This window comes from Equus przewalskii, chromosome 24 (genome assembly GCF_037783145.1).
Source record: "Equus przewalskii isolate Varuska chromosome 24, EquPr2, whole genome shotgun sequence".
Taxonomy (NCBI): Eukaryota; Metazoa; Chordata; class Mammalia; order Perissodactyla; family Equidae; genus Equus; species Equus przewalskii.
This window is the reverse complement of record NC_091854.1, coordinates 1,966,776-1,994,056: the sequence shown is the minus strand read 5'-3', so window position 1 is coordinate 1,994,056 and position 27,281 is coordinate 1,966,776. Positions and strand designations below refer to the sequence as shown.

Sequence of the window (27,281 nt, the reverse complement as noted above, 5' to 3'; positions counted from 1 at the left end):
TAATGACGAGAAGCTTGTGAAAACCATTAAAAAAATTCTTTCCTAGTTAAAATAAACACTGCTAATTAAACTTTACATGATCTTCATACATTGCCCAACCATTCATATAAGTGTAGTGAACATAAGCTATTAAAAAAATGAATTATAAGAACATTGCAAAACAAACTCATTTTGCATACTTGTCGTTTTTTTCAAATTTTAATATCTAAGGTCAAATTTTCCATGTTCCCAAATCTACTCTAGGCCAGTAATGTTATAATGCACCTGTTATTCCTCAAAAGAGCTAACTGATAAGTAAGAAAAACTAGTATACAGGTCATTAGCATGCTTTCTAGCTCTTCTAAAATACACGTTTGAATTAATTCCCCCTGTTCTTTATCAACAATAAAAAAGCAACATGATAAAATTTAAATACTCTTTGGGACTTTGAGATGATGGAGTTTTTAGAAATGAGCCTTTGAAGCACAAGCAATAATTAAAGATTCCTATGTTAGTGCTACCAAAGGTATGCTCAGCACGATGTGAAGTGGTTGTTTTTTTGGGGTGGGGGTAGATTCTTGGTCAGAATATCAGCTAAAAGCTACAAACTCTTGCCCCTCCTGGAGATATTAGCACATCAAAATTTATAATTTCTGGCTGTCCCATGGTAGCATTATTTTATTGTCTCCGTTTTATAGATGAGGACACTGAGGCATAGAGAGATTACGTGATTTCCCTAAGTTCATTCAGCTAATAAGTTGTAAAGCCAGGACTCAACTCCATGCAGTATAATTCTGGAGTTCAACTTGATATTATGCTTTATTATTTTGCTTTATTTTAGGAAGGAAAGTCTGACAGTTAAAGCTTTCTTGTCTCAACTTCAACATTTGTGAGTGTAATTTCCTCCCAGTTAGCTTTCCTGCATGAACCCAAAGTCTGATAATCTGTTAAAGAAAACTGTTAACTTCACTGCCCCGTGTTTCTCACACTTATTTGATCCTAGAAATGCATGTTCTAGAGACAATCCTAAATATCCGGGTGAGCTTGTGTCCCAGAAACACTGGGGAAAGTAAGTAAAAGCAAAAGTTTTCTTCCTTTTCAGAGGAGAGAAATTCACATTTAGTTAGGAAGGAGTAGCTAGTATAGCTACTATACGATAACTGGATAAAAAGAATTAGAGCTTTCCAGAAAGACAAAGTCAAGCTGAGAAAGGCTAACTTTACAAAGTGAAGATGAACTCATTCACTACTTCGCTGGTTATTAGGAAGAAGAGAGAAGAAAGTTTAACACAAAGGGAACAAATATTAACTCACACAATGAGCGAGAAACGTATTACTCTAAAAGGCGACACAGGTGAGAATAAAAAGGCATGTAAGTAGCGTTTTGAGATGTATGTGCAGCAGAAAGTGGCCAGCGAAGCACACTGGGATTTACTTGACCATTCAGATCTATGGCTCAGAAAGAATAACATTTCTGTCCTGTAGTACAGAAGAGCCATACTTTCCCCTTGGGACTTCCTTGGGGTGTCTGCTGGTCGCTGAATCTGGGGAGAACTAGCAAGGTACATGAGTCAGTGTGATGGCTTCATTACTGTATTAAAGCAGACAGTAATTCTCTCTCTTTTTTTCCTTTTTTTTTTTTTTGCTAGCTCAGAAAATTTACATTGCTGTATGGTTGAAATTCCTTCTGTACTAAAATATAGGCATCTGCTGGACAACAGGACTGAATTATCAGTGGTCACCTTCAGGTGCCCGGCCCACATTAAGGGACAATGTATTCAACAGACTGAACTGTGACACTCTGGGTAACGATCTCCTTTTCAGGAAAAAAGGCTTTGGAGGTGACAGCCCTGCCTGGGAAAACAGAAATAGTATCCCTTAGAATTTCAAATCCATCATACGGATCTTTCCCTGGAGGCCATCTTCTTCCAGTTTCCTGGGCCTTCATTTCTCTCATCTTTAAACAGACTGTCAGAACAAATGTTTTTTAAGGCCATTCATTTTTACTGAAAAAAATGACTAGACATCTGAAGGACTTTATTTTTAAAACACTTTCACAAGAGGAGTAAATGTTGATTACATAGGAAATCCTTGTACTTGACCAAGCCATTAAAAATGTTTGATGAGAACGCACAAAGAAAAGCATGATTGAAACCCCAAAATAAATGAATGAGATGAATCTTGGAACATAAACTCATTTTGCAGTCTGGTCTCATTTGTATTTGGTATAAGTGCAACTTTCCAGCTGACTGCTCACAGTGTATTAGGAAAAGGTATAATTATAATTTAAATGTGAAACCCTAACAGCTCTGATTCAGATGAATTTATTAAGAAGGCCAATTTAAGGGTTTCCAAGATAAAATGGGAAATACATTTTAAAAAACTGATTATTTATGCCTTTAAGCTTATGATGCATACATATTTATTATATAAATTCATATATATATTTTTCCCTGTGTTGTCATTTTAAAAAGTGGCATATACCACTTACTGTGGACCAGGTATTGTTCTAAACACTTTACATATATTAATATGATGTGATCCTCACCACCACTCTATGAGGTAGGTATTATTATCCCTTTTTACAGATAAGGAACCTGAGGCATGAAGAGGTTAAGCAATCTTCCCAAGGTCTCATAGCTGGCAAATGACAGACCTGGGATTCAAACCTAGGCAGGCTGACTCCAACGTTAATATTATTTTCATCATTAAAGATTTTTGCAGGAATGGAGGCAAAGCACTTTAGAAAATATATAGTAACCTACTTTATCACACAATGTCAAACTTGACATTATAATATTTTATCATTTTGCTTTATTTTAGGAAGAAAAGTCTAACAGTTAAAGCTTTTTCATCTGAACTTCTGTACTTATGAGTATAATTTCCCCCCAATTAGCTTTTATGCATAAAGCACAAATATGGGAATCTGTTCTTTTTAAAAATAAAAGATCTAGATAAGTTAGGCTTATAGATAAGATGCCCTTACAAACAGTTACATTTATTCCAATAAAGAGTCAAGGACAGAGCCCGTATGGGTGGGCAGCATGCAGTGGGGCTGGGAGTATTAATTTCTGCAGTGTACCCCCAGCCTACCGCATCTTAGTTTTAGAGTCAGTCTGCTACTCTGAAATGTGATTTTGAAGTATTGGTGATGGGGTAGTTTGGTGGGAGATTCAGATACTATTAACAGGAAGCTCATTTCTCAAAAAATAAATAAATAAAACTTTGAAGAAAACATAGATTTATATTATTTCTCAAGAGAATAATGATTATATATTTGCAGAAGCTGGATAGCATAGTAGAAACCTACAGAACTGATGTGAAAGCCTTTCTATTGATTTGAATTAAGTGAAAAAAAAAGTGCAACTTTGAAGTCCATTATTTCTTCCGTATATAACTTAGTTTCTATGCTATTTCCCCACCAACTCTCCCTACAAGATTCAGAGTGGCTTTCGAATGTATTTGAACATGCACATAAAAATTGCCCTCAGATAAGAATCCTTGACTTTTATACTTGGACGGAATTCAATCTTATCTGGCCCCTTCATCCTTCAGAAAACTTGTTCAAATGTCCAAACCACACATAATCTAAGATTCAGCTTCTCTATTGGGTCCTATTGTAGGCTGTCAAAATATTTAGAGTCATCACATCTCAGCAGTTAGCAAGAGAGTTGCTGAGAACATAAAATGCCAGCTCCAAGCCCCTTAGCACCAAGGCCCATAACTCTGAGCAGCAATACCCACTGCAGGTTTTAGAAGCAGTTTTCCTCTGTTCTGTCCTTTCTATTTCATTCAGAAATAAAATGAGTCTTTCTGATTCTTTTATTGCATGAAATATTTTCATGTTAATAGTGCTGGCTCCTTCTCGTGCTGCCCCAGGGGGTGCTGGGCCCCCTGTGGTCTCCCCACTGGGATCATTCATGTTGCAGACTGGTGAGAACACTTCAGAAGGTTCAACAAGCCTCCATTTGCAGAGGACAGTACTAACTCTGCAAAGAACACAGCACTGCTCCGAATTCTCGGGCTTCTGCCACTGACTTACCCACCGAGGAACTTGGGATGTGCTGGCCCTGAACAGACACTGGGTGGGAAGAGCGAGAGGCCTCTCATGGGTATGAGAGAAAAGGATCCTCATTTGGTAGTCTCTCTTTCCAAGCTCCCCTTGGTGCACTAGGACATCTCAAAAATCACAATTTTGGGACGTATTGTTTATTACATTTCACAGTTGGCAGATATTCTGAGAATTCTGCAATTCAGTACCAAAAGGTAAATTTGTAACAGATCATTGAAATTCTATGAACATTTGAGTCCTATGGATATATGACTCAATGAATATAGGACTCAAATACTCCAAAAAACATTCCCTCAAAAAGCAACAGGAAACAATTCTCCTTAATGAGCAATTCTGAGCACAGTTTGCTGGCCAGCAGTTTTAGATGGCTATTAAAATCTCAATCAAGTTTTCTTTCAAAACCTTAATTACAGTCTCTCCATATGAACTTAAGCAAAATAGTTTGGGAATGAACCTGTTATGTGCAGTACTGATAATTTCAAAGGTTTATTTGATATCAGTATTTACAATTCACGACAGCACGAGAATATTCAAGTGAATTATAACTCTTCGTATCCTGAAATAAAACTAAAACCCAATTTAATAAACATTGACTAAACCCAAACTTACACGTAGCAGACACTGTTGTTTGCCTAATCAATGTTAACTATCTCTCTTCCTCACAAAGCCTTGATTTTCTTCATTTATCCACCTTCTCTTATGGCCACGATCCTCAGGGGAGCCAGGGTCATCCTCGGCCTCAAAGGATGAATGATTTGTCAAGTTTTGATGACCCCATCTGGGATGAATTTAGCCCTGGGCATATGATGAAATTCTGCCCTAGGAAGGGTGAGAAGACTTCTGCTAGGGATGGGTGCTTCGACATAGGGGTCTTGCTTTTAAAAGCGACTCACAGAAGAAATGTTCTTCTGTTAGACTTCACGATTGCATGCAATTTCTAGAATAAGAGTGGCCATTGTGCAGTTCTGAGAGGAGCCAGCCAAGAGCAGAGCAGACACATATTACGGCAAAGTGGAAAAAGAAGAGAAACCTGGATCTTTAATCTGTTGTTCAGATAGTGAAGTAGTCATTTTTGAGCTATCCTAATTTGGCACTCCCTGTTATGTGACATAATAAATTCTCTTTATTGTTTAAATGCTTAAGTCAGAGCTTTCTGTTATTTAGAGATGAATGCAATCCAATTGGTACAAAGAATACAGCCTTGAATTTGTGAAGTACTATGGAGGATAAAATAAAAAATACATAAATACCTACATGTAAATACAAATAACTACAATACCATGTTGGTAAATGTAGGGATTGAAAGTAGGAAGGGAATACATGATATTGGTGATGGCAAGGTGAGAAGAGAGAAAGAAAATCTCATAAAAGTTGATGTTTTTTATATGGTACATGGCTTGAAAGGAAAGGACTCTGTTTACCACAAGCAAATTTAAATAGAGTGCAGACTGGGGAATAAGACTGACAGAAGGAACAGGAAAAAGAGCTTTATAGGTAGGGTGACCATATAATTTATCATCCAAACTACTACATTTTTTAGTGTGAAATAGGAGCTTAGTAATATTGATATCAAGACAACAGGATTAAACTAGGACTGATGCAGGCAAACCAGGACATATGGTTACCACAATTATAGGGCAAACAGAGAATATAAATAAAGTGTCAGAGGAGGGAAAGCATAGGATGTCCTTGAGAAACAGTAAGTGGCCCAAATTGGCTGGAACGTAGACTGGATGTGGGGGCCTTATGGGAGATTATCTTGGGACCATGATGTAAATGCCTTGAGATCCAGGTGAGAAGTTGGTACTCAATTTTGTTCACAGTGGGAGGCTATGAAGTTTCTGGGCAGGGTGGTGGTGTGGTCAGATCCATGCTTTAGGAAAATCAATCCGGAAGCAGGGGAGACTAGCCAGAGGGGTGAAAGGCCTGGTAAGCAGCTGTTGCAGGCATCCTTCCAGGTAACAAGCCAGGCTTACAGCAGTAGGAAAGCAGAGGGGCCCAGGCAAATCATGAGGAGAGGTGAGCAAAGGGAAAGAAAGGCTTACAGGTCAATTTTGAGGTCACCTACAGTTGGGGAGTGGGAAGCAAAAAGAGGGACAAACAGAAGACACACAGCAGGAGGGTCAGCGAGATGGAAGAAAATGATCAGGTCATTTCGCTCTAGGAGAGGAGCAAATTTCAAGGCAAGGGTGGTCCTTGATCAGCCACATTCAGAGCTGCAAAGAAGTGGAGGAAGTTAACATCCAACCAAGAAGGTAGTTGGTGGTGACCTCCAAGAAATGGTTTGACAGTGACGAAAGCAGAACTTTTCATGATGTCTTTGCCTTTCAGAGAACCTTGTTAGTTGAATCGATGGAGCAATTCTCCCCACAGTCTAACTTAAATGACCTGATAGTGAGTTCAAGTTAAATAATGAAATCAATTTGTTGAGCAGGAGAAGGGGGGACTGCAATGGATTACAGGTGTTTCACCCTACTTCATTCTTAGCTCAGCACCACCCATCTCCCACCGTCTTCACAAAGCCAGGGTCACTTGAATATGCTTCTTTCCCCTTTGTCCTCAAACTTGAAGCTCAGCTCTCCCTGATCTGAAAATGATGACCTCAGGAAGGAGAGGTTTACACAGCTCTGGCCCCAGCTCTGCAATTCAGTATCAAGTCTCTGCTGCTGATTCAGGGTGAACATTCTGGCCTAGATTCGATAATGAGATTTATGCATGGTTCCTGAAGTGCAGTTTCTACTTCGTGCCTGATTTCTGCTAGCTGCTCCCTGTTCCTGAGTCTCTGCTTTGGTCACTTATTTGGCATCCCAGTCCCTCTATGGATGAGACTGTCAGCTCCAGTCTGTATTCCAAGCTCTGGTGTTCTCCTGCTTAACCCCATATAGTGGCTAAGGCCCTATTCTCTTACTCAGCAACAGGCTTTCCTAACACCCACCGCCTCCTAGATTCCCGGGAGCTGTGTTCTGCCCAATCCCAGAACATGCCACTACTGCCCTCTGGGCCTCCTTGATGGAGACTTTCCTAGAATACCTGTCTTCTGTAACTTTTCCTTTCAGAGCCCATGTTCTCTTGCAGGACCAGATGCCCAAGAGCATCTTTGGGGGCTTCTACCTTTCTGTGCCTTTATTGTGTCTATTCCTCAATTGTTTCCATGTCCCAGTTCTTCCTGACGTGATCCATTCCATTGGGTTATAGAGTGGGTCTCTGCCTTCCCTGCCCTGATGCATGGTAATAGGTTGGGTATTCAGTATCATCTTTGCAAAGAGAGTCCAGGCAAGTGGAACACTTGTAAATTGGAACCAGAGGAAAACAGATTCTGCATTGTCCCCCTCCATTAACAAAAATCATGGCATGTGATTCACATGCTTGGAAATGTACAGGAAGCAGTGAGAAGCACACAGATGTATACATGTGAACTGAAGGCTGCAGCAGCGCATTCGTTGGTGATAATACTCATTTTAAAAGTATGAATATAGCCCCCATGTAATTCAACATAGCAATGTAATAACTTCTATCCAATATCTATCCAACCCGACCCGATGCCTCTGATAATTGAGCACAAAAAGGACATAAGCTTCTTCTGAAAGGGGTATTCACTTGGAAAAAGGATTGGCTGGAACCCAGGGACATTCACATAATTAGCACCTTTAGTAAAAGTGAAGAAAGAGAGGAACACTTCCACATTTTCAAGACATCTGGGCCCAAGCTCTACACATCAACAAAGAATAAATGATATGTCCTCTTGAGGGTGGTGATGGATATCATACATTAATATTTGTAATTTTCTTACACAATTTCCCCACTACATTGTGAGATCTTTGAGGGCTCCTTTTCATCATTTAATCTCTATGCTTAGTAAGTTGCCTGACATGTAATAGATATTCACTAGGAGCCGTATGAATAAATGAATATATATATATCATATAGTATATACTATAAACATACATAGTAGCTGGACCTTTTGGAAAGTACCTGTAAATCAGTCTTATAAATCAGTAACAAAAGATAACAAATGATAATGAGATGGTGGTACAGTAAGAATGCTAACTCTTTCAAAATGCCCCTGCATAATTCAGTCAAAACTTTTGTCTGTTGAAAGCAAAAGGAGAAAAGCAGAAATGAGTTTTAATTCCTCTAAGGTCTACAATGGCTATGTCTCAACTATAAATTCCTGATTCTTTTATTTATCTTTGTATTACCAGAACTTCGCCCAGTTCATGGCACAGAGAAGACAATCAAGAATGTTTGCTAAAGAGGGGCCAGGCTGGTGGCGTAGCAGTTAAGTTCGCGTGCCTCGCTGACGTAGCCCAGCATTCGCAGGTTGGGATCCTGGGTGTGGACCTAGCACCGCTTGTCAGGCCATGCTGTGTAGGTGTCCCACATAAAGTGGTGGAAGATTGGCACAGATGTTAGCTCAGCAACAGTCTTCCTCAAGCAAAAAAGAGGAAGATTGGCAACAGATGTTAGCTCAGGGCCAATCTTCCTCACCAAAAAAAAAAACGACAAACAAAAGAATGTTTGTTAAAGAAAGAAAGGAAGGAAGAGAGGATACGAGGAAAGAAGGAAGGGAGAAAAGGAGAGAGAGGGGGAAGAAAGGAACAAAAGAATGAAGGAACAAAAGAAGGAAGGAAGAAAGGAAAGGAAAGAGATACAGTAAAAGTCAAAAGAGACTTGGCTTGGTTGATTCACAAACTGAATAGCTGCCATGTGAACGAACGGTGCCAGCAATGACAAATGTAGGATCTGACTGGGACACTTGTGTACCTGACACCATAGCTATGCCTTGGTGGCAGTGTTTCATCACCTTTCCATACACTCATCTACAGACGTAATTCATGCCTTTGCCAACACTTCAATATATTAAAAGTATTTATTCATATCACATATTCAGTTGCAGGACAGCTTCCTCTTCTATGATACCAAGAATCCACAAACCCTCACATTTACATTTTTATCACATCTACTTATCTGGGATCCCACATCAATTGAAAATAATTTAGGAAAAGGAGAAATGACCAAAGGAGATATGAAAAGATAGTTAAACACAAATAGATCCCAGATAATGCTCTGGAAGGACTAACACTCGAGTTTTCTTTCATCTCCATCTCCATTTAATGTTCTTTTTGGTTTAGCTGTTTTCTCCTAATTCAAAACATTTGTAAGACATAAATTCTTCTGGTTGCTAATTTCAACTCAATATTGTCTTGATTCTCTAGTTGAATGAGTTTATGTCTTTGTACCTACTTCACCTGAATTAATAAGTACTACGTTTTCCATCAGCACCTCCGCTATTTGATGTTCACATGGAATTTTTATCCCACCTTCTAAACTTCCCTTTCTCCATCAATGATGGTTCATTGTTGTATTTGGACTTGTTTCAATTACACGTAAATTATTGCTCTCTTCACTTGTTCCTAACTCTCTTTCTCTTTCTACAAACTCCCTATTACAATCAAATGGACCAAATGAAAGAAGTGTGCTCCTTCTTTTCAAAAATACCCCTGGATTATCTCAATACATCCCTTGCATGTCATTGGAAGGCACTGGAAAAAGTATGGGTTTTGGAGCCAGGAAGACCTTCTGGATTCAAATTACTTAACTTTAAGCAAGTTATTTAACATTTTTTGAGTCTTAGTTTTCTTCTCCTGCAAAAGAGTAATGATAACACAAAATGACAGAACTCTTGTGAAATTTAACTCCCCTCCTCCCCCCCAAAATTAACATTTTCAAAAGCACTAGCTTCTGTACAATGAGCACCTACTATAAGAAAACTGAGAATCAATGAGGTCAAGTAACTGGCCCCATATTACACTAATTAGTAGTGGAACCAGGATCCAAACCCAGGTATGTCTGATTCTAAATCAACCTCAATAAATATTAGTGCTCTTTCTGCTCCGACCAAATCCAAACACACCTATCCATCATGGAAGCACTTTGTCATTGAGTGGCAGAAATGCCATGTTCTCAGAGAAGCCTTTTCTCTAGCCTGAGTTCAGACTGGTTATTTTCTTCGCTGGGCTACCACAGCATTTCACTTGACATTCACTAATACATCCAACAGTGACTGAGTCCCTCCCAAGTCCCAGGCCCTCTTCCAGGACTGGGAGGAGTTTTCAAAATGATAAGGTTATTTCTGCATGAGCCTGGATCCTTGACTGCACTGTAAACTTCCTGAGGTCAGGAGGACCCTTCTCACTGATCTTCACGCCAACTGCCCTTTTCTTTACTCACTGCAAAGTACCTCACAAACAGAGGTTTAAAACACGAGGAACAGGTTCTAATCTAAGCTCTGCCACTGTTCTGACTGCAAGACTAAGAGCAAATCAAATTTTTCTGAGCCTGGGTTTTATCCTCTCTAAATGATTATAATACCCAGGTCATGCGATTATTGTGAGCCATTCTAGGAGTGACAGAGCTCTATACAAATGTAGGGAGTCATGTTGCTACTGCTGATGTCACATTATCATTATTTAATACATGAGTGCCAGAAGGAATGTTCCGCAGATCACTTCTGCACTAGAAGCTGTAAGGTCAGAAGTTTGGTTCCATATCTAGGCTTTCTTAATTCTATTACCTCACATCTGTTGTTTAGACTTTGCTCAGAATCAATTTCTCAGCCCCTGATTGTTGCCTGCTGGAAAGGGTTTCTGGTTTCGGCTGCTGGTTATCCTGATGTGGGTGCCAAGCCCCAGGGCCCCAGACTGTGTGCCTGGGGCCTCATCTCACCTTCTTGTTCTGTCGCTTGGCCCCTCTAGACTTGCCTATTCTGATCAGCCGGCCTTGTCTGACTCATGTGTGCCTTCCTCCACTTCACCACCTTTGCTTCCTCCATACTGCCCTGGCTCTGCCCTACTTTCTCAGCGTCCTAGTTCCAGGCTGCTATCTTTTGAGTATCCCTGGATCAGCTCTGGTCTCTGATGACCAAGTGACCCTCTATTAGAGCTGCTTGCCAAAAGCCTGCATGCCCACAATCCAAGCTGCCATCCTTGCCTTGGCCTTCTCCATCCTTAATGTAGCACCAGCTCTTCCAGGCCCTGTAATCAAATCCTCCTCAGGCACCAAAGCTGCTCTAGATCCCTTTTCTTTTGAAAAAACAAACACACACTAAGATCTGTGCTCTATCTGAAGCACCCATCTCTTTTTTCCTATGCCCAGCTTTTCCAGGCTTCGTCAGCTCACACATTGCCAAAGCTTTGACTGCTTTAGCTTCTTACCATGTCATTAACCTGACTGCTTTTGCACGCTTCCTTTGCAACCATTAACGTGTTTCTCTTTCAAATTTCTTTAACTTCTCCATTCTAAGTGAACGAAACCAAGACCCTAGCACATTCACATCATAAAATTTACAAAAATCCAATTAATCCAATCAAAGCTTGTTTGTGTAAAAGCCTGTTTTATGTACCCTTTAAAGTCATTTCCCATGAATGGAAATCTTAATTAGATGACTAAATTTAGAAGGATAGAGCATCTTGCAAGAAAAACAAGCACATTTAATCCTTAATACCATAAAGTGGAAAATCTTGGCTTCACCTGCCAAGAATAGTACTATTCAATTTCACATAAATTTCAACCCGTGCTTTCTGAAAAAACTGCAATATTATGTCCTCCAATTTCTAGAAAAACATATAGATGCATATATTTCACTTCAATTTCCAATTTATAATAAGGATATTAAGGACATTTATTACACAGGTGAGCACACTTGTTATGCAATTTAGGAAATGCAAGTCAAGATGACCTAATTATAGAAGCAAAACATAGCAATAGTAACAAAAATATCCTTGCCAATTTAAATTTTCATTGTGCATACCAACATGAACTTTTAAAATTGTACAAATACTGATCTTTTAGCATTGTTCATCTTGCAAATAATAATCTAAAGTCATGTAGTATGTATGTCACGGGACCTAACTTAGTAACTATCTAATTAAAAGTTTATTTCACAATGGTGTCTTTATTTTAAAGTAGGAAAACATAAGTACTCTGGAACACACTTGGCAGCCGAGATCCAAGTGATGAATACTACTCTAGATTCCTTCAAACTCTTATCAATATTCTAATGTTTTTCCTTTGGTTTACTAAATTAAAGTCAGTCACTAAAATAGAATTACTTTTGTAAGACAGTTAGATTTAGATGTCCCATTTTGTAGATAGAGAAAGTGAGGCTCAGAGGTTAGAATGTGTATCACAGGTTTAACTCGTCAGGTTGGTAAGGGAATTTTGACTTCAATCTCTGAGTATTATTGTAATGTATTTTATACTAAACAGCCTTAAATTCTGAACCTAATGACTTCTGTGACATATACCTTCCCATTCCAGATATCCTCGGCACTCTTTCAACCTACGAAACTTTCTCCAGCCTAAATGACTTCGCATGCTCTTTGCTGACATTGGACTTGGAGGTCCTTGAGAACAGGGATATTTTCTTCCATCTTTGAATATGCAGAATCTATTACACACACAAAGCCTTGTCCTTGTCCAAAGAGGAGTCGGTAAACGCTTTTCAGTGAATACGTGAAGGAGTGAATTACTGAATACCAGATCATTGTGCTTTAATGTGATTGCTAGTAGGCTATTTCATTTCCACCCATTTGATAAGGTGAGGAGCTAATTTTCACTTGTTTGATATTTCACTCTAATTGGGAAATCCTGAGTTTCAATGAAAAGTATCCATAAACAATAAAATCCTAATTTCATTTTCCCAGTTCCTCCTGAAGTTAATTGAAGTTGTAAGTGACTTGCCTACCCAAGCAGCACTGAATCTTTCTTTACTCATTAATGTCATTCTCTAAAGTACCACTAATTTTCATCACTCTCTGAGGAAAGAAAGTCTTCTTAAAAATAGTTCCATGTATTGAGTCAAATGTTTCAACTCTTAATTTATGATTACTAATGAAAATGTAGAGTATGATTCAGAGACCCTGAGTGACAATAAAATCATGACTCATCTCATTTAGAAACACTGCCAGCTATCTGAATCCTACATTAGAACATCGAAAGAAGTTTTCTAATTTACCAGATATACAAATTTCAGATGTAAAATGTATTAGTGGTCTCATTTACAAAATAGAAAGGAAGACGATGCGTTCTTTAAATCAACCAATTAGTTTGAGGAAAAAATTGGAAAAAAGTACTGAAATATAGAAAATGTCACACTTGATGAAGAAAAAGCCCATGCTACAAAAATGCTTAAGTGGTGACCATTTAAATTTATAAAAGTATGTGCTACAGACAAAGACATGGGGAAATGAAATAAGGGTTACAGAGGTAAACTATGAGTGATATTAAAGATTTTTAAGACAAAATGATAGGTTTGAAATATTCTTGATGTGAAGTAAATAAGATTTATTTTTAATACAGTCTATATAACTTTGAATAAATGAAAAAATTAAGTGAGTGTAACTGGAATAAATATTTGAAATCAAGGATGACTGTGAAAAAAGCAAAACATTAAAGACTCTGGTTTTTGAAAAATAATTTGGACTTTACAACCTAAGTATCTAAGAAAGGGTAGTACACGTAACTATATTTTATCATAAAAAATAACATTGATTTAAATACCTAGGAAATTAATAATAGTCTTAAAGAAATAAGAGTGCCCAAGTAATTTTAATTCCTGCTTCTCTAATTCTGTTAAAATACATAAATAATTATTTATGTCTACCAGTTGAAAGGCATTATATTAGACACTATGTGGTGAGCAAGAGTTAGAGACATACGAGACATATTTGCTGGTCTATGGGACTTTATAATCTTTTGACAGCCAAAATATTGGTATGTCATTAACTACAAAGCATAACTGTGTAATATACTACACTATATATGCTACATACAATTGGAAGCATTTTAATAACCTGATTCCAAGATGGCAAATCCAATTAGAAGTTGCCTGGAGTTTTGCCTTAAAAGCCCACATCAGTCTCATTTGGAAAGAAAATGCCACAATCTCTTATCAATGTGGGCTATGGTCATAGGAGGGGGACAGTGTATATCACTGTGCAGTGCTTTTTTGCCTACTTGAAAAAGAGTTTAAGCTACTCCCTTTACAAATGAGATAACTGACCGCAACATGGCTTCATACCAAGCCCAAGGCTAAAGCACCAAGGAAAAGGAAAAACCAGTATATGGAATTCCTGCTCTATTTGCCATGGGTGGAAATACACCTGAAATACATCATTCAGTGCCGGTGCCACATCTTAAAAACATAGGCCACGTCAAGCGAAGTCAGATGTGAGCAGCCAGAATAGAATGGACTCAAATCCATACCATGTGAAGATGAAGGACTCTAAGTCTCAAGAGAGAAAGAGTCAGAGAAGTAAAAAATAGCTTCATATCCTGGGAAACCATCTAGGTTGTTCCACATGGCTTCCAAAGGTGAGAGAGGACAGTGAGAAGAAGATTCAGAGAGAGAGATTTTATTTTATCCTAAGGTAGAGTGTCCTAAGAAACTTGTTTTATATGCAGAAAGGGCTGCCTGGGGAGCCATGAGTCAGTCTGCCCCAGATGGAGTTCAAATCCCTTCCAAACCAGATATCTAATGATACAGAGGTCGGAAAGCTACTTGACTTTCTCAAGGTGTCAAAGGCAGTAGGCAGCAGAGCAAGGAGGAAAGGCCACCTGCTTGTCAGGCCAGTGAGTCACTGTCCCTTTTATTTATTTATTTATTTTAATTTCAGATCATCACGAAACTTGCATATGCAAAACTTATTACCAATCTTCTGCATTCAGCATGTACATGTAATAGTACATGTTATTGCTACCGTTTCCTTTAATTTGTCTTGCTTTCTCTCCAGCTCCCTATCCCACACTTGCAACTACCCGTCTCTTTTATGGAGAGTATATAAGATAAGGGGAAAAACTATTATTCAGAAAGGAGTTTGTAGGAAAGATAGATCGCTGTTGACTAGAAGCTTCAAGGAAAGAATTACGAAAGATGTAGGATGGGAGTTGCCTAAATGAAAGGATGGGAAGTATTTGAACAGCTGGAAAGGAAGACCAGGGAGCATAACATAAAGCGCAGCATAGCAGACAACTGCTTTCTCAAGCCACTGCTGTTTCACAGGAAATGGATCGAGAGTTTCTGCCATCACTTTGAGAGTTTCCCTAAGTCCCTTCAAAACAAAAAGACTTGAAAATATATAAATATATAAATGTCTATTCTTTTCCCTTAAATATATTTATATCACTGAATAGTTTTTCCATATCTTTAACTAGTTACCAAACTTAACATAATGACTATGCCTTGGGTGCAGCAGATATGCTGTATGCTAATTATATATAGTGTTATCATTATATTATATTATGTTAAAATCATCCTATAAGAATTTAAAATCTGTGCATCAAAAATGGGTAAGGTTTTGTTATATCCATTTGTACAGAGTTTCAAATGGAGTTTTACTTTTTGTCTGAAAAGATTTGATGTTAGAAACATACAAGAAGGCATCCTGGAACCAAATGATGAGAGAATTAAATGCTCTTTTCCCTTATCTGCTACTCCTTCTTCACTAGCACAGATAAAGAGTTAACTGTAAATACAATATTTGGTAAAATGTTTTCGGTCAACAATATAAAGTCACAAGAAAAAAGCTATCATAATACTCACATACTCCTCATCTCTCTCTCCCAACTAATACTTCCAGGCAGAGTGATTCATTGTAGGTGGCCTTAACCTCTCCAGGCAATGACAAAAAATTCACTACTGGGGACAAGGACCATCCTCGTGTTAAAATCACATATGGAGCCATTCTGCTATTAAGTCACTTCCTTGCCGCTGGGTCATGGGTCTAGCTGCCTAATCCTTCTGTGCCCCAGTGTCCTCATTTATGAACTGAGATAACCGTAGAGCCTATCTCCAATGTTGTGAGGATTAAATTAGTTAATACGTGTAAAGTACTTACAACAAAGCCTAATATATACCAAGTGCCCATTTATGTTAGCTATTTGTGTAATTTCTCATTAGTTGCATGGCCTTGGGCAAGTCGCTTAATCTCTCTGGTCATTCATTTGAAAATTAAGAGATGAAACTAAATGATCTCTAAGGGCTCTTTCAGGACTAAAAAGTTCCAGCGACAAAGAAGCATGTTCTCTCTCCAATGGATTCACAAATCTTTTCCAAAAATGGAATGGCAGAAAGAGCCTGATAGTGTGGCTTGAATAAAGTGTCTACTGGATTCCTATATCTGTATTCTAGACTTAGCCCCAGAAAAAATGAAAAGGGGACCCCAAGTAATCATGTGATGAGGAGCCAGAGAGAAGAGGGAACAGAGGTCTCTTTGTGAAAGATCGAAAGGGTTGTCACGTAGTTTTGACTAAGTCTCTTCATTCACTTTAGTAACTGAGCAAACCCAACACTGCAAAGGCACATGTGAAGGAAGGGGTCATTGTCATCAACCCAAAGATATTGGCTTTTTTTTACTGGAAATGTCAGGAGTTCATTTTAAATTACAAGTGCACCCCAGGTGCACTATCTCTATCCAAGACTGCTCAATTTTGGTGTCTGTGAGAACCTGGCATTCTGCTTTGATGAGATCTCTGGAAATACAAGATGCTTCTCAGCGTGAAAAGTGCTTCTGTGCACCCCAGTGTGAGAAAAGGCTAAATCTGAAATCTCGATAAAAAATAGAAAAGTACGGTTTCTGCTGGCATTACTGAAAGCACTCTTAAAAAAGGGGATCATCGACCTAGAAACACAATACACAATTTACTCAGCATAGAGGTTCTGGTTATATCAACACAAATCCTGCTTCCCACAGAGAGGAAATGCCACAAGTTATTTCGGTAATATGTAGATATGTCAGGACTACATTTGTACTTAACTACCTTGTGATTTCATGTCTTTTATTTCCTGATACTGCTTTGAAAGATTTAGAGAAAGGGGAGATCGGCTTTAATCCTGATTTTTGGATTTGGAGCAAGTCAAGTAACCTCTTTAAGCCTTACTTTCAAGGTATGCTACACATGGAAGGCGCTCAACAAATATTTGTGCAGGAAAAGAAGGAATGAGGAAGGGAGGGCGGGAGTCCATTTCACCAGAAAGGCCCCACTGCTGTTACAAGTCTTTTTGCTATTTGTACGTTAATTAACAACTGATTTAATTAACATTGTGGATATAAAAAAATGATTTTTTTATTGATGAAAGTAGTGACTTTTGGTTAGTATGATGAATGCTAAAAATGGACTCTTTATTGGTGAAATGAAAGATTTGCAAGCAACATGGATTGACTAAAATAGTTTGGAAGTACTTCTCGCCCTTGAAATAAGACAGTCACTAAGACTCCAGTGAGGCCTGTAACCTATATGCCACTGGCTTGTTCTCAATGGATCTGGAGTCTAGTTATTGGTTTGGGAGGATTTTTGCTTGAAACATGTCAATCTGAGAAAGCAGAATCCCACGTTGGCTATGCTGAACCTTTCATACAGGGTTTCAAACACTTAAAACACCTCAAGGACAGAGAGCTGCAAATTCATTGAACTTATAGAACAGGGCATATGGATAATTTTACCTGTTTTAATGAACGGTTATAAGTAGCTGTGTGCTCAGCAGACTTTGGTCATTATAGCCTAATCATTGCAAACGTCAGTCAGTGCCTGGATAACTTATATACCACAAATAACAAAATTGATTTGAGTCAGAGTACAACACCCTGACTTTGAGATGCTCAAGTTTAGTGATGGAACTATGGATAAAGATAAATACAACATACAGCACAATATAAAGCTATTTTAATGGCACGATTTGTTAAAGATGTGAAAGGATCATAAAGGAGAATGCAACTATTTCAGCTGGGGGAGTCCAAGAGATCTGCTCAGAGGAGCTGGTGCTAGGGCTGGAAGGATACAGCAGAATATTCCAGAAAGTTGGGCTTTGGGGGGGGGGAGAGCTTCATAAAGGTTAGAAGCAAGGGAGGTAAAAACAAATTCATATAAGAAATCACAAATTTATTACACGCCAAAATAATACACACACACAAATACATTTGCTTTCATTCACACAGGTTCTCTCAGTGAGAAATGTCCACCAAAAGACTGTCTTTAGAGTTTTAAATGCACCTGATCTGAAAAAAAACTCTAGGATTCTGTTTTTGCAAAAAAAAGAGATGATTTTACTGACAGTGATTCTCAAACTATATCTGTCATAATAAGACTAAAAAAGTGACCAGCCTGCTGAGTGAAAGCTGGGATCCTGAAAAATAGTTTAAATAGTACTGAATATAGAACTCCATTCCACATATTTTAAAATATTTTCCATCAAAATGATATTCCTTATGATTTTCCAAAGTCTGTTAAAAGGATCCTCCTAAACACAGGTTAAGATCATAACTCTGACATCAGAACTGGCCTTCCCCATCCATAACGATGGGAATGTTGAGCTGGGAAAATCGAGTTCTACTGGCTATTCCACTGGTCTTAGGAAACAGTGAAGTTTTGCCTTTGAACTCAGATTTTAAATTTCCGTTTTCGTGTCTGGTTGTAACTAAGCCTACACATTAACAAGCATATGGATACTGTAAAGAGCGCATTGATATACCATCAATGTGATTTAACCCTCCTCTGTCGTCTAGGACAGAGGCTGCCACCATTTATGCTGTGAACCAAATTAGTGGGCGACTGTGCTGGACTGGAAGTAACAGGTTCAGATCCTAGATGTGTCATTTACCAAATGCAGTGAATTGCTTAAGCTCCCTAGATGTGTTAGCACATACGCCTTCCGAAAAGGTTAATGTAAAGAGAGAATGGTTTGCCTCATTCATTCAACAGAAGTGATTAAGTACACCTGATGTCATTTTGCTATGTACTATCAATACACATTACTGGTATTTATTTTAAAAGAGTAGTTATGACTTACTGAGTACTTAATGCATGATTATATTTAATTCTTATAAGGTATCATGTTTCGTGTCATTATCTCAATCTCACAGACAAGAGAACCGAAGCTTGGGAGTATCATTTCCTGCAGATAGTCAGAACTCTTAAAGGGCACGGGACACACCTTCCTCATTTTACAGGTCCAAGCAACAGCACTGTATCTAGTACATTCAAGATGCCTTATCATGAGTTAAAACTTTTACAAATAATGTCTTTTTGGCACAGTGCAAATTTAAAAATTAATATGATACAATGCATACCTAACAGATGGTATCAACAGTGCTCTCTGGAACATTATTTCTTCCAAATTACACAAATGAATGGAATGATTCTTTATAATAATCTTGACAATGCTCAGAGATCATTGAAATATTTTGGAGAACAGCATTGGGTATTAGAGTAGTACAGTCTGTCATAATTAGTCAGGAGCCATTTCATACTGTTGGTTTTTTATTTTATTTATTTTTGCTATCCTTTCTATAGGGAAATTAGAAAAGAAGCATAAAAATCTTACCCATTTTTCCATGCCAGAGAGTAAGTGCATTAGACCTCCAGCAAAGCCATGCTGCCAACAGTCATAACCACTGCTAATGACCAGGTGCTACCTAACCCAGGTAACCCGCTCACATTATGTTTTCCTCATATGAATGAAGCGACTTATTGCCTCCAAAGTGCATTCGCATCCATTTCATTCTCACATAGCTCTGAAAGGTAGGAAGGATTAAGGCAACATTTTTCAGATAAGGTAACTAACTGGCTCAGAGAAGCCACATGGATGATGAGTGATGGAGGATGGAAGGGGAGAATCGAGGGGGAGGGGAGAGACAAGGAGAGAAAAGGGAGAAAGGGAAGAGGAGGAGAAGAGGCAGAGAGAGAGTGGGAGAGGGAGGAAGGGGAGAGAGAGGAAAAGCAAGCTGTGTTTTAGATTCCTGGGCCTTTACTTTCCCCTCAGCATCACCACCTCTTCATCAGTAGGCAAAGGAAAGGGGATAAATGGGAAAAGAGAGACAAAGAGGAATGCAGGGAAGAAGGGAGGGAGGAAAAGATCAAGGCAGAATATGAATGAACGAATATGAATGAGAATATGTAAGTAAAGCCAGGTCCTAAGAGGCAGAAGGAGGAGTTTAAACAGATCCATAAGTCCTCAAAGAGTAATTCTTAACTTTTAGGGAATCTTGGATATCTCTGACAATCTGATAAAGCTATGGAGGCTCTTACTAGAAAAATGCATACACACATACATACAGTATTTTATATACAATTTTGGTGTGTTCTTTCTGTCCCCAAACCTAGTGCTAGGTCCCATTTTAACAAACAGCCCTTAGAAATAGAGGCCCCCTCAGCTGTCCATGCACCGTATTTGCAGATCCAGAACCAGAGGGTGATTCCACAGAAATGCAGGTGCCTGCAGCACTGTATCAGTGTGTGCTACGGAGAGAAGAAACAGGCTTCAAATCAGAACAACAGAAATATCTTTGAATCCCTTCTGCTGCCACCCACCTTTCCACAACCTCCAAGCTTAATAGGAAACAAGACAATTTCCTACACCGCACACTGAAATCATTATCTACACTGGAACACAAAGCTTTCCATCAAACCAGAAAAACGGAAACTGAGGATAAAAGATTTGAGAAAATTTTGACGCTTCTACTATTGAATCACTATGACTAAAAATCTTTAAAGGTTCATTTAATGTGTTAGGATAAAGGTATATAACAAAAGAATTAAATGCACAGGCTTTGACAACTCTAGCACTGTCATTGTTGGACTCTGAATTGGTTACCTAATCTATTCACATCCAAGTTTCTTTCATAAGTTTATTGTGAAAATTAATTATATAAATGGATTTAAATAATTTAATAAAGGTCTGACATATAATCTCACTAAACATCATGTTTCTGATTTATAAAGTGGTTTTAATGATAGTATCTATGTTTAAAGAAAGTACTACCATGGTGAGCATTAAATGAAGTAATGCATTAAATGTACCTAACACAGAGTCTGGTACATAGAGATACTAGCTGGCGTTAGCCTACTTGAAGAAATGGAGGTGTTGTCAAAGGTAGGAATCATTGACTTAATTCCAAGAACAGAGTTCTGATTGAGTTTTACCATTCTTGCTATTCAGACTCCCCAATTTTTGTGGGTGAGCGGATTGAACTAGGTGGCCTATGGCCTTCTCTAATATTTTATCAGCCCTGAAATCTACTAACAAACAAACATATTTTGCTAGGTGATTTAAATAGGTTATTTTAATTAACCATCACAACCTTGAGAGGAGTAATGGTAGCTAACGCATATATAGCTGGGCACTACTCTGCTACTTACATACGTTCAGCCATTTCATACTCATTATAATCCTATGAGGCTAATACTCATATGATCTCCATTTTACAGTCAAAGAAACTGAGACACAAAGAGACTGGGTCAAGTTCACACAGCTGGAAAGTGGCAGATCTGAGTTTCAAACCCAAGTAGTCTGACTCTCGGGAATCTGTGATCTTGACCTCCGCATGCACTACCTCTCAAGTGGTAGGCATTTTTATCTCCAGTTTATGAATAAGGAAATTTTGCCTAAGGTCACAAGGCTAGTAAGTGAGAGACACCAGGATAAGAATCCAGACTTGCCTGACATCCATGTCTGGGCTTTCTCTCTTGCACCACAGGCACAGGAGTGTGTTTCAGGAATGGGGGATAGAAGGGAGCCGCCAAAGCAAGGTTGGAGGGAGAAGAGGTCTGTAGGAAAGCTGTAGGCACTTTGATTCCATATGATGAGGCTCAGGATACGAAATGCCCTTCTGTCATCACGTACCTCTGCCACATTTAGTGATGCAACACCCTTGGGATAGCAGCAGTAGCTACACCCCTCAGAGTCTCAGAGTCCAGAGGGAGTTTCCTGGGGATGCAGACATTAAGAATCAGAGATGTTCCCTAACCCTCAAACTGCCCTGCTTGGTGCCGGTTTTCTGTCTTGGCTCTGGCTCTCTGATGATGCATGGTCTAGCTTCATCTCCCTCTAATCATCTGTGTTGCACAGAGATCTAAGGAACAATAGCTTCTAGTGGCCCCTGTATCCCAATGTGGGGAGCAGAAACCATTGTCAGCACCAGTTCTTTTAATCAATGAAAACCAAAGATCACTAATTAAATTTATATCTGTAAAAGCTGCACACGGTACTTTGGCAAATGCTATACATACAGGTCAAACCAAACAATACTTCTTTTCAAAGAGTCTATAAATCATGTCATCTTTGTAAATGAGCCCAAATTACAGGTGTATTTCGAAAAAACATTTAGAATAATAGTTCACAAAACAAAACAGACTTGGGAATGAAGACTTTAAAATTATGTTATATAGATATTTTAATAATAGAAGAGACCTACACTGCTGTCCCCAAAATGTCCTAAAATACCACCCATCAGACATTGTCCCTACTCAATTCCCAAGAAAGTGAGAAAAACTCAGCCTGGCATTCCAAGTCACATTAATGAGACCTTTGTCTTCCTCTTCAGCCATATACCCACCGTGTTCCCCACACACCACTCTTCGGAACAAGCTGAACCAATGGCTATTTCAAGAGTACAGCCTGCATTTCCTGCTACCAACGGGTTGTTCACCTAGCTGCTTCTGTGATGCCCTGAGTCAAACTCCATTTCAGCCTCTCCTTCAAGTCACATCTCAAATGCCACCTTTTCTTCATGAAGCCTTTCCCGACCCCTCCCAATAATCTTCTCCTCTTCTGGACCACCACAGGTCTTTGTGGTACACACATACATATGTATGTATATATGCTACTTTTATTATGACAATTTATATTATAACCTTTTGTGTGTTTACCTCATTTCCCAAATTCGACAGTAGACTCCTTAGGATCAGTGAATATGGTTTACTTCTGAAGTTGCCCTTATAACCTCTACTCAGCCTGATCTGCTGCTTGCAACACAGGAACTCACTAAACATTTACTGAATTATTATTTTATTAATAATGCTAATGATAATGGAGTATCAACCATGGGCCAAGGATGACATTTACATATTATATCTCATTTACCATTCAAAATCTTATGACTTAGGAAATTGAGACTTAACAAGCTTAAATAAGTTGTTCAAGGTTACACAGCAAGCAGAATTCCCAACTGGTAACAGAGCAGCAGGATGTACTTTGGCTCTGAATCCAAATTTGTTAGACTCCAAACCTGGGCCCAAGTCAACACTAGATAAAAGGGGTAAAAATGAAAAGATGTATTGCTTTTAATTTTCAGATAAATAAATTTAGGAAGTATGAAACAAAACCACAGATTGTGAAGTGAAGAGAGCTGCTTTTCAAAATTAATTTCAAGGATTAAAAATGAGTTTTGAATGTTAAAAATACATATTCTGAAGAATTTTTATCACTACCGTCCAAGAAATGTAAAAGATGGGGAAAGAAACTGTTTGAGGTATTTATTCAGAAGAATGATTTACGAGTAGACTGAATTTGCATATTTAATAGAAAAGACACAGGCGTGGGAGTTTGACACGGTGGGGTTAAAATTCTAGGTGTAACATTTTTAGCCATTGTCCTTGGGCAAGTTACCTAATCTTTCCAAGCCTCAATTTTCCCAAATGTTAGGTGACAATAATAACTGTTTTCATAGATAATGCAAATATGAGATGGGTATAAAGAATATAACTATACAGATGAGGAGTACTACTAACATTATTATTAATAGTATTATTTTCATGCAAAGTGACTGTGCTAAGCCAGGGTCCTGGAGAGGGATGGAAAGGAAGAGCAGCCCTCACTGCCTCCAAATTTTCACACGGTGAGAGCGTACTATTTGGAAGAGCAGAAGGGGGAACAAAGGCCAGCAGCACGCCTATCCTCTAAAACCCAGCACTTCCTTCTCTTAACACTGACTCCCAAATTCTTTCTCTTGTAACTAAAGAACTGAAAGTCAAAACATGGAAATCGAGTTGGATCCTCCTTTTAAAATTTATCAATTTATATTGTAGATACCTGCCCATCAGTCACCTCTCATCTCCTTTCAGAGAACATGCTCTTTGCAAGTAGTAGAAGTAACATGCCATTTGGCATCAGTCCCATGGGCATGCGAACACCACACCCACCATTTTTGTTTTTAGGTGTTTCTAGTTTATTACCGGATCCCCAAATGTTAATTGGAGAGAATATCTGCTGGAAGGGATGCTGTGAGAAGTATATGCAGCTATGACCAGTCAGTGCCCAGCACAGAGCAGGCACTCAGTAATGACTAATTAATTCCCCTTGTCCTCCTAGGTTCCCCCTGAGTGGAGAATAATCAAAATCTTTGGGCGAATAAGTTCTTATCTCTAACCGGCACCTGCCACCATGGATGGATGGTTAGGATCTGAAAAGTGCTATCTCATCTAAATAAGACAGAACAGAACAGTAATTACCAAGGGATGAGTTACAGACAGTATTGATTATGGTTGTAATCAACCAGTGACCTGAAAGCGACAGGCTTTTTTTCTCTCAAAAACAAAAAAACAGTCTTTGAAAAATCCTTGAGCTATTCAGTCTCCTTGAAAATGTGTGCCTGGGAACCCAACATCTGCAGAAGGCAAAAAGAGCCCCAAGAAAGACCAATTTTTTTTCTCTTCCTGCTTTTCAAACAGAAGAGAGAGAACACAAACCTGAAACTGGATTTGGAGTTTCTGACACATTTTAGCAAATTGCTGTAAAAAAACAAAACAAAACGTTTTCCGGTGCAAAGTCTAACACTTTTCAAACCAGTATTTTGGAGCTGAATTTGAGTCAACTACCACGGGACCCGCGATAAACAGAGTTACTTTGAAGTTAGCAAGAAGTTCCTCAGTTTGTTCCCGGAATTCCACTATGTTTGTTAGGAACTCTTCATTATTTTGTAAATTGTTAAATCATTTCCCCCAAAATCGAAGAAAACAAGAATACCCAAACCTAACAGATACAACAGATGTTCTTAACATTCACTATTGCAATTTACACATTCGACCACTGAAAATGAAACTTCCTCTTCCCTTCCCTCTTCATTTTTTAATTGAATTTAATTAATTGAGAGAGAGGAGCCGTACCACAGAGAGGGAACCTCCAATACTCTGACAATATTAAAGGCACCATAATGTTTTCTGAGGAAACACCACCCATTCTCCTACCAATAACTTTGCGCCATATTCACATATGTAAATCACTATGTGATTATTATCCTAATAATTACATATGTATATGTGTATATATATGTGTGTGCGTGTGTCCGCATAGACACACACACACAACCAGTCCGTAAATCCAAAATGTATTCTCAGCGATACTGTAAAAGGACTTAAGCTGCCCAGAGAGCGGAGCGACCTTTAAATAAATCTTGTAATTCAGGCACAGCTCCTGCTTTTCAGCAAGCAGTGGTGCTGGAGCCTCTTCATTTAGGAATTGCCACATATTTTTTTTAGCTATTTGTTCCCTGGTCAGCTTAGTTCCATCGGCACATTCATCTGAAAGGGAAGGAGGTGGGAAAACAGGAAAACGCGCCCGGACTCGGGAAGCAGGAGTCCCTTCCACACCCCAAGAACGGACCCCCCTCTCCCTGTCGCTGGCCCCGCTGCTGCTCATCTTCCAGTCTCAATCTGAGAGGAGGTGGCCAACGGAGGAAGGCCACGGAGTGGAGGAAGTAAAAATTCATCCCAATGGCTTACCTCCTCCCCAGTCCAGACCCCCACCCATCACCTCCTACAGCCCCTTTCTTCCTACCCTCTCCCCGTCACCCTACACTGCAGCCACCGCAGGGAGTGCGGGGGTGGCACGTGGGGAGAGACGGGGGCTTCCTTTGCAGCCACCCCTGACGCCCCCTAGAAGAATGTCCTCCGGGGAAGGGGCTGCCCACAACTTGCAGGAACTTAGAAGGCAAAGGCTGCCGCGCCCCGACCCTCCGCGGGGCTCAACCCCGAAGGCGAGGGGCGAAAGAAGGGAGTCAGCGGTGAAGGCGAGCACCCCCGGGCTTACCACGAGCACGGGGACCCCGGCGGCCAGCGAGTAGAGGAGCACCGGGGGCACGGCGCTGCTGTCCTCCGGGCCGGGGTAGGGCTTGCGGTAGGCGCTGTCGTGGCAGAAGAAGCCCTGCACGTTCACGGTGAACGTGTCCGTGTACTCGAAGTAGTACGCCAGCATCACCGTCCCTGCCATGATCACCATCTGGAAATAGAGCATGCTGCTGGTGAGCGCCGCGGGCAGCAGCGGCATGCACGCCTCCCCGGCCGGGCCCAGCCGAGCCAAGCGGGCGGCGGGCCCCCTCCCGGGTCCGCCGAGGCAGCCACCGGGGGCGCGGCGGCGGGGGCGGCGGGAGGACGAGGCGCGGGAGGCGGGATGGAGCCGCTGGAGGAAGACGCGGAGGCAGGTCCGGGTTTCGAAGCGCCGGCAGGCTGCGGAGGAGGCGGCTACCCCCGGACGAGCCCCCGCTCCCCTCCCCGCCCCCTGCCCGCCGCAAGCGCCGCCCGCCCGGGCGCGGGGTCGCGCGGGAGGGCGGGGAGTCCCGGGCGACGGGCAACGGCCGCAGCGCCCAGGCAGAAGACCATTCGAAATGCAGCAGCCCCGGGTCAAGCCCCCAGGTCCGCCCGGAGGAGGCGGCGTCGGCGGACGGGGCGGCGGCAGCCGGGACAGCGGCACCTGTACCCCTCGGATGGCGGACGCAGTGGAGCTGAAGAAGCTCCTCGCGGGGGTAAAAACCAAAAAAAAAAAAAGGGGAGGGGAGGCAGTAGAATAGGCGCTTCTAGAAAGTCCCTCTGAGGCAGCAGCTTGGCGGTTTAAGAAACCCGCACAATGCCTGGAAAAATGATGCGTGGACGCGTCTTCGGAGCGCAAACCCCACCAAAGTGCAAAGTGCCGGATGCCGCGCCGCGAGTTTCAGCCGGCGCTCCCTTGGATTCCTGGACCCGCGCAGGACACACGCCAGGCGGTGGTTTCCAGGCGCAATTAGAAAAATGATCTCAGAGCATTTTAGGTTCGGAGTTTCCTTGCCTCCCCTCCAGTTTCCTAGGGCTTTGTATGTAAAAGCACAATCATAGCTCGGTAGCTCCCGAAGCGTCATCTCTTGTACCACGGCCCCTTCCTCGTCCCTGTATTCTCTCGCTCATCTTCTCAGTCTCCCTTTATTAGCTGCTTGTGAGACGAAGCACTGCAGATTCATGGGACCCAGCGGTGCCAGCCGCCAGGGAAGGGAAAAGGGCTATTTGCCTCATCTCGAGATTCCCTGAGTTCCCGGGAACTGCCGGGATTCCCCCGGGGTCAAGCGAAAGGAGAGGGAAACCAACGCGGGCTCACGCCATATGCATACAAAACGCACGCATACATGGGCATGCACGCGTGTGCGTGGGCATGT

The 27,281-nt window shown here is 40.4% G+C and overlaps 1 protein-coding gene across 2 annotated transcripts in view; it reads right to left on the bottom strand.

Annotated features, from left to right (window-relative positions):
- Positions 1–26,799, bottom strand: part of PLPPR5 (phospholipid phosphatase related 5) — a 108,975-nt gene extending 82,176 nt beyond the window's left edge. The window contains exon 1 of one of the 2 annotated variants that reach the window (XM_008507213.2): positions 25,910–26,799. In XM_008507213.2, the coding sequence (XP_008505435.1) occupies positions 25,910–26,146 (237 nt within the window). In that variant the 5' untranslated portion in view covers positions 26,147–26,799. The remainder of the gene's footprint in view (positions 1–25,909) is intronic. The other variant, XM_008507149.2, reaches the window with a different exon arrangement.
- Between the last annotated feature and the right edge of the window lie 482 nt (positions 26,800–27,281).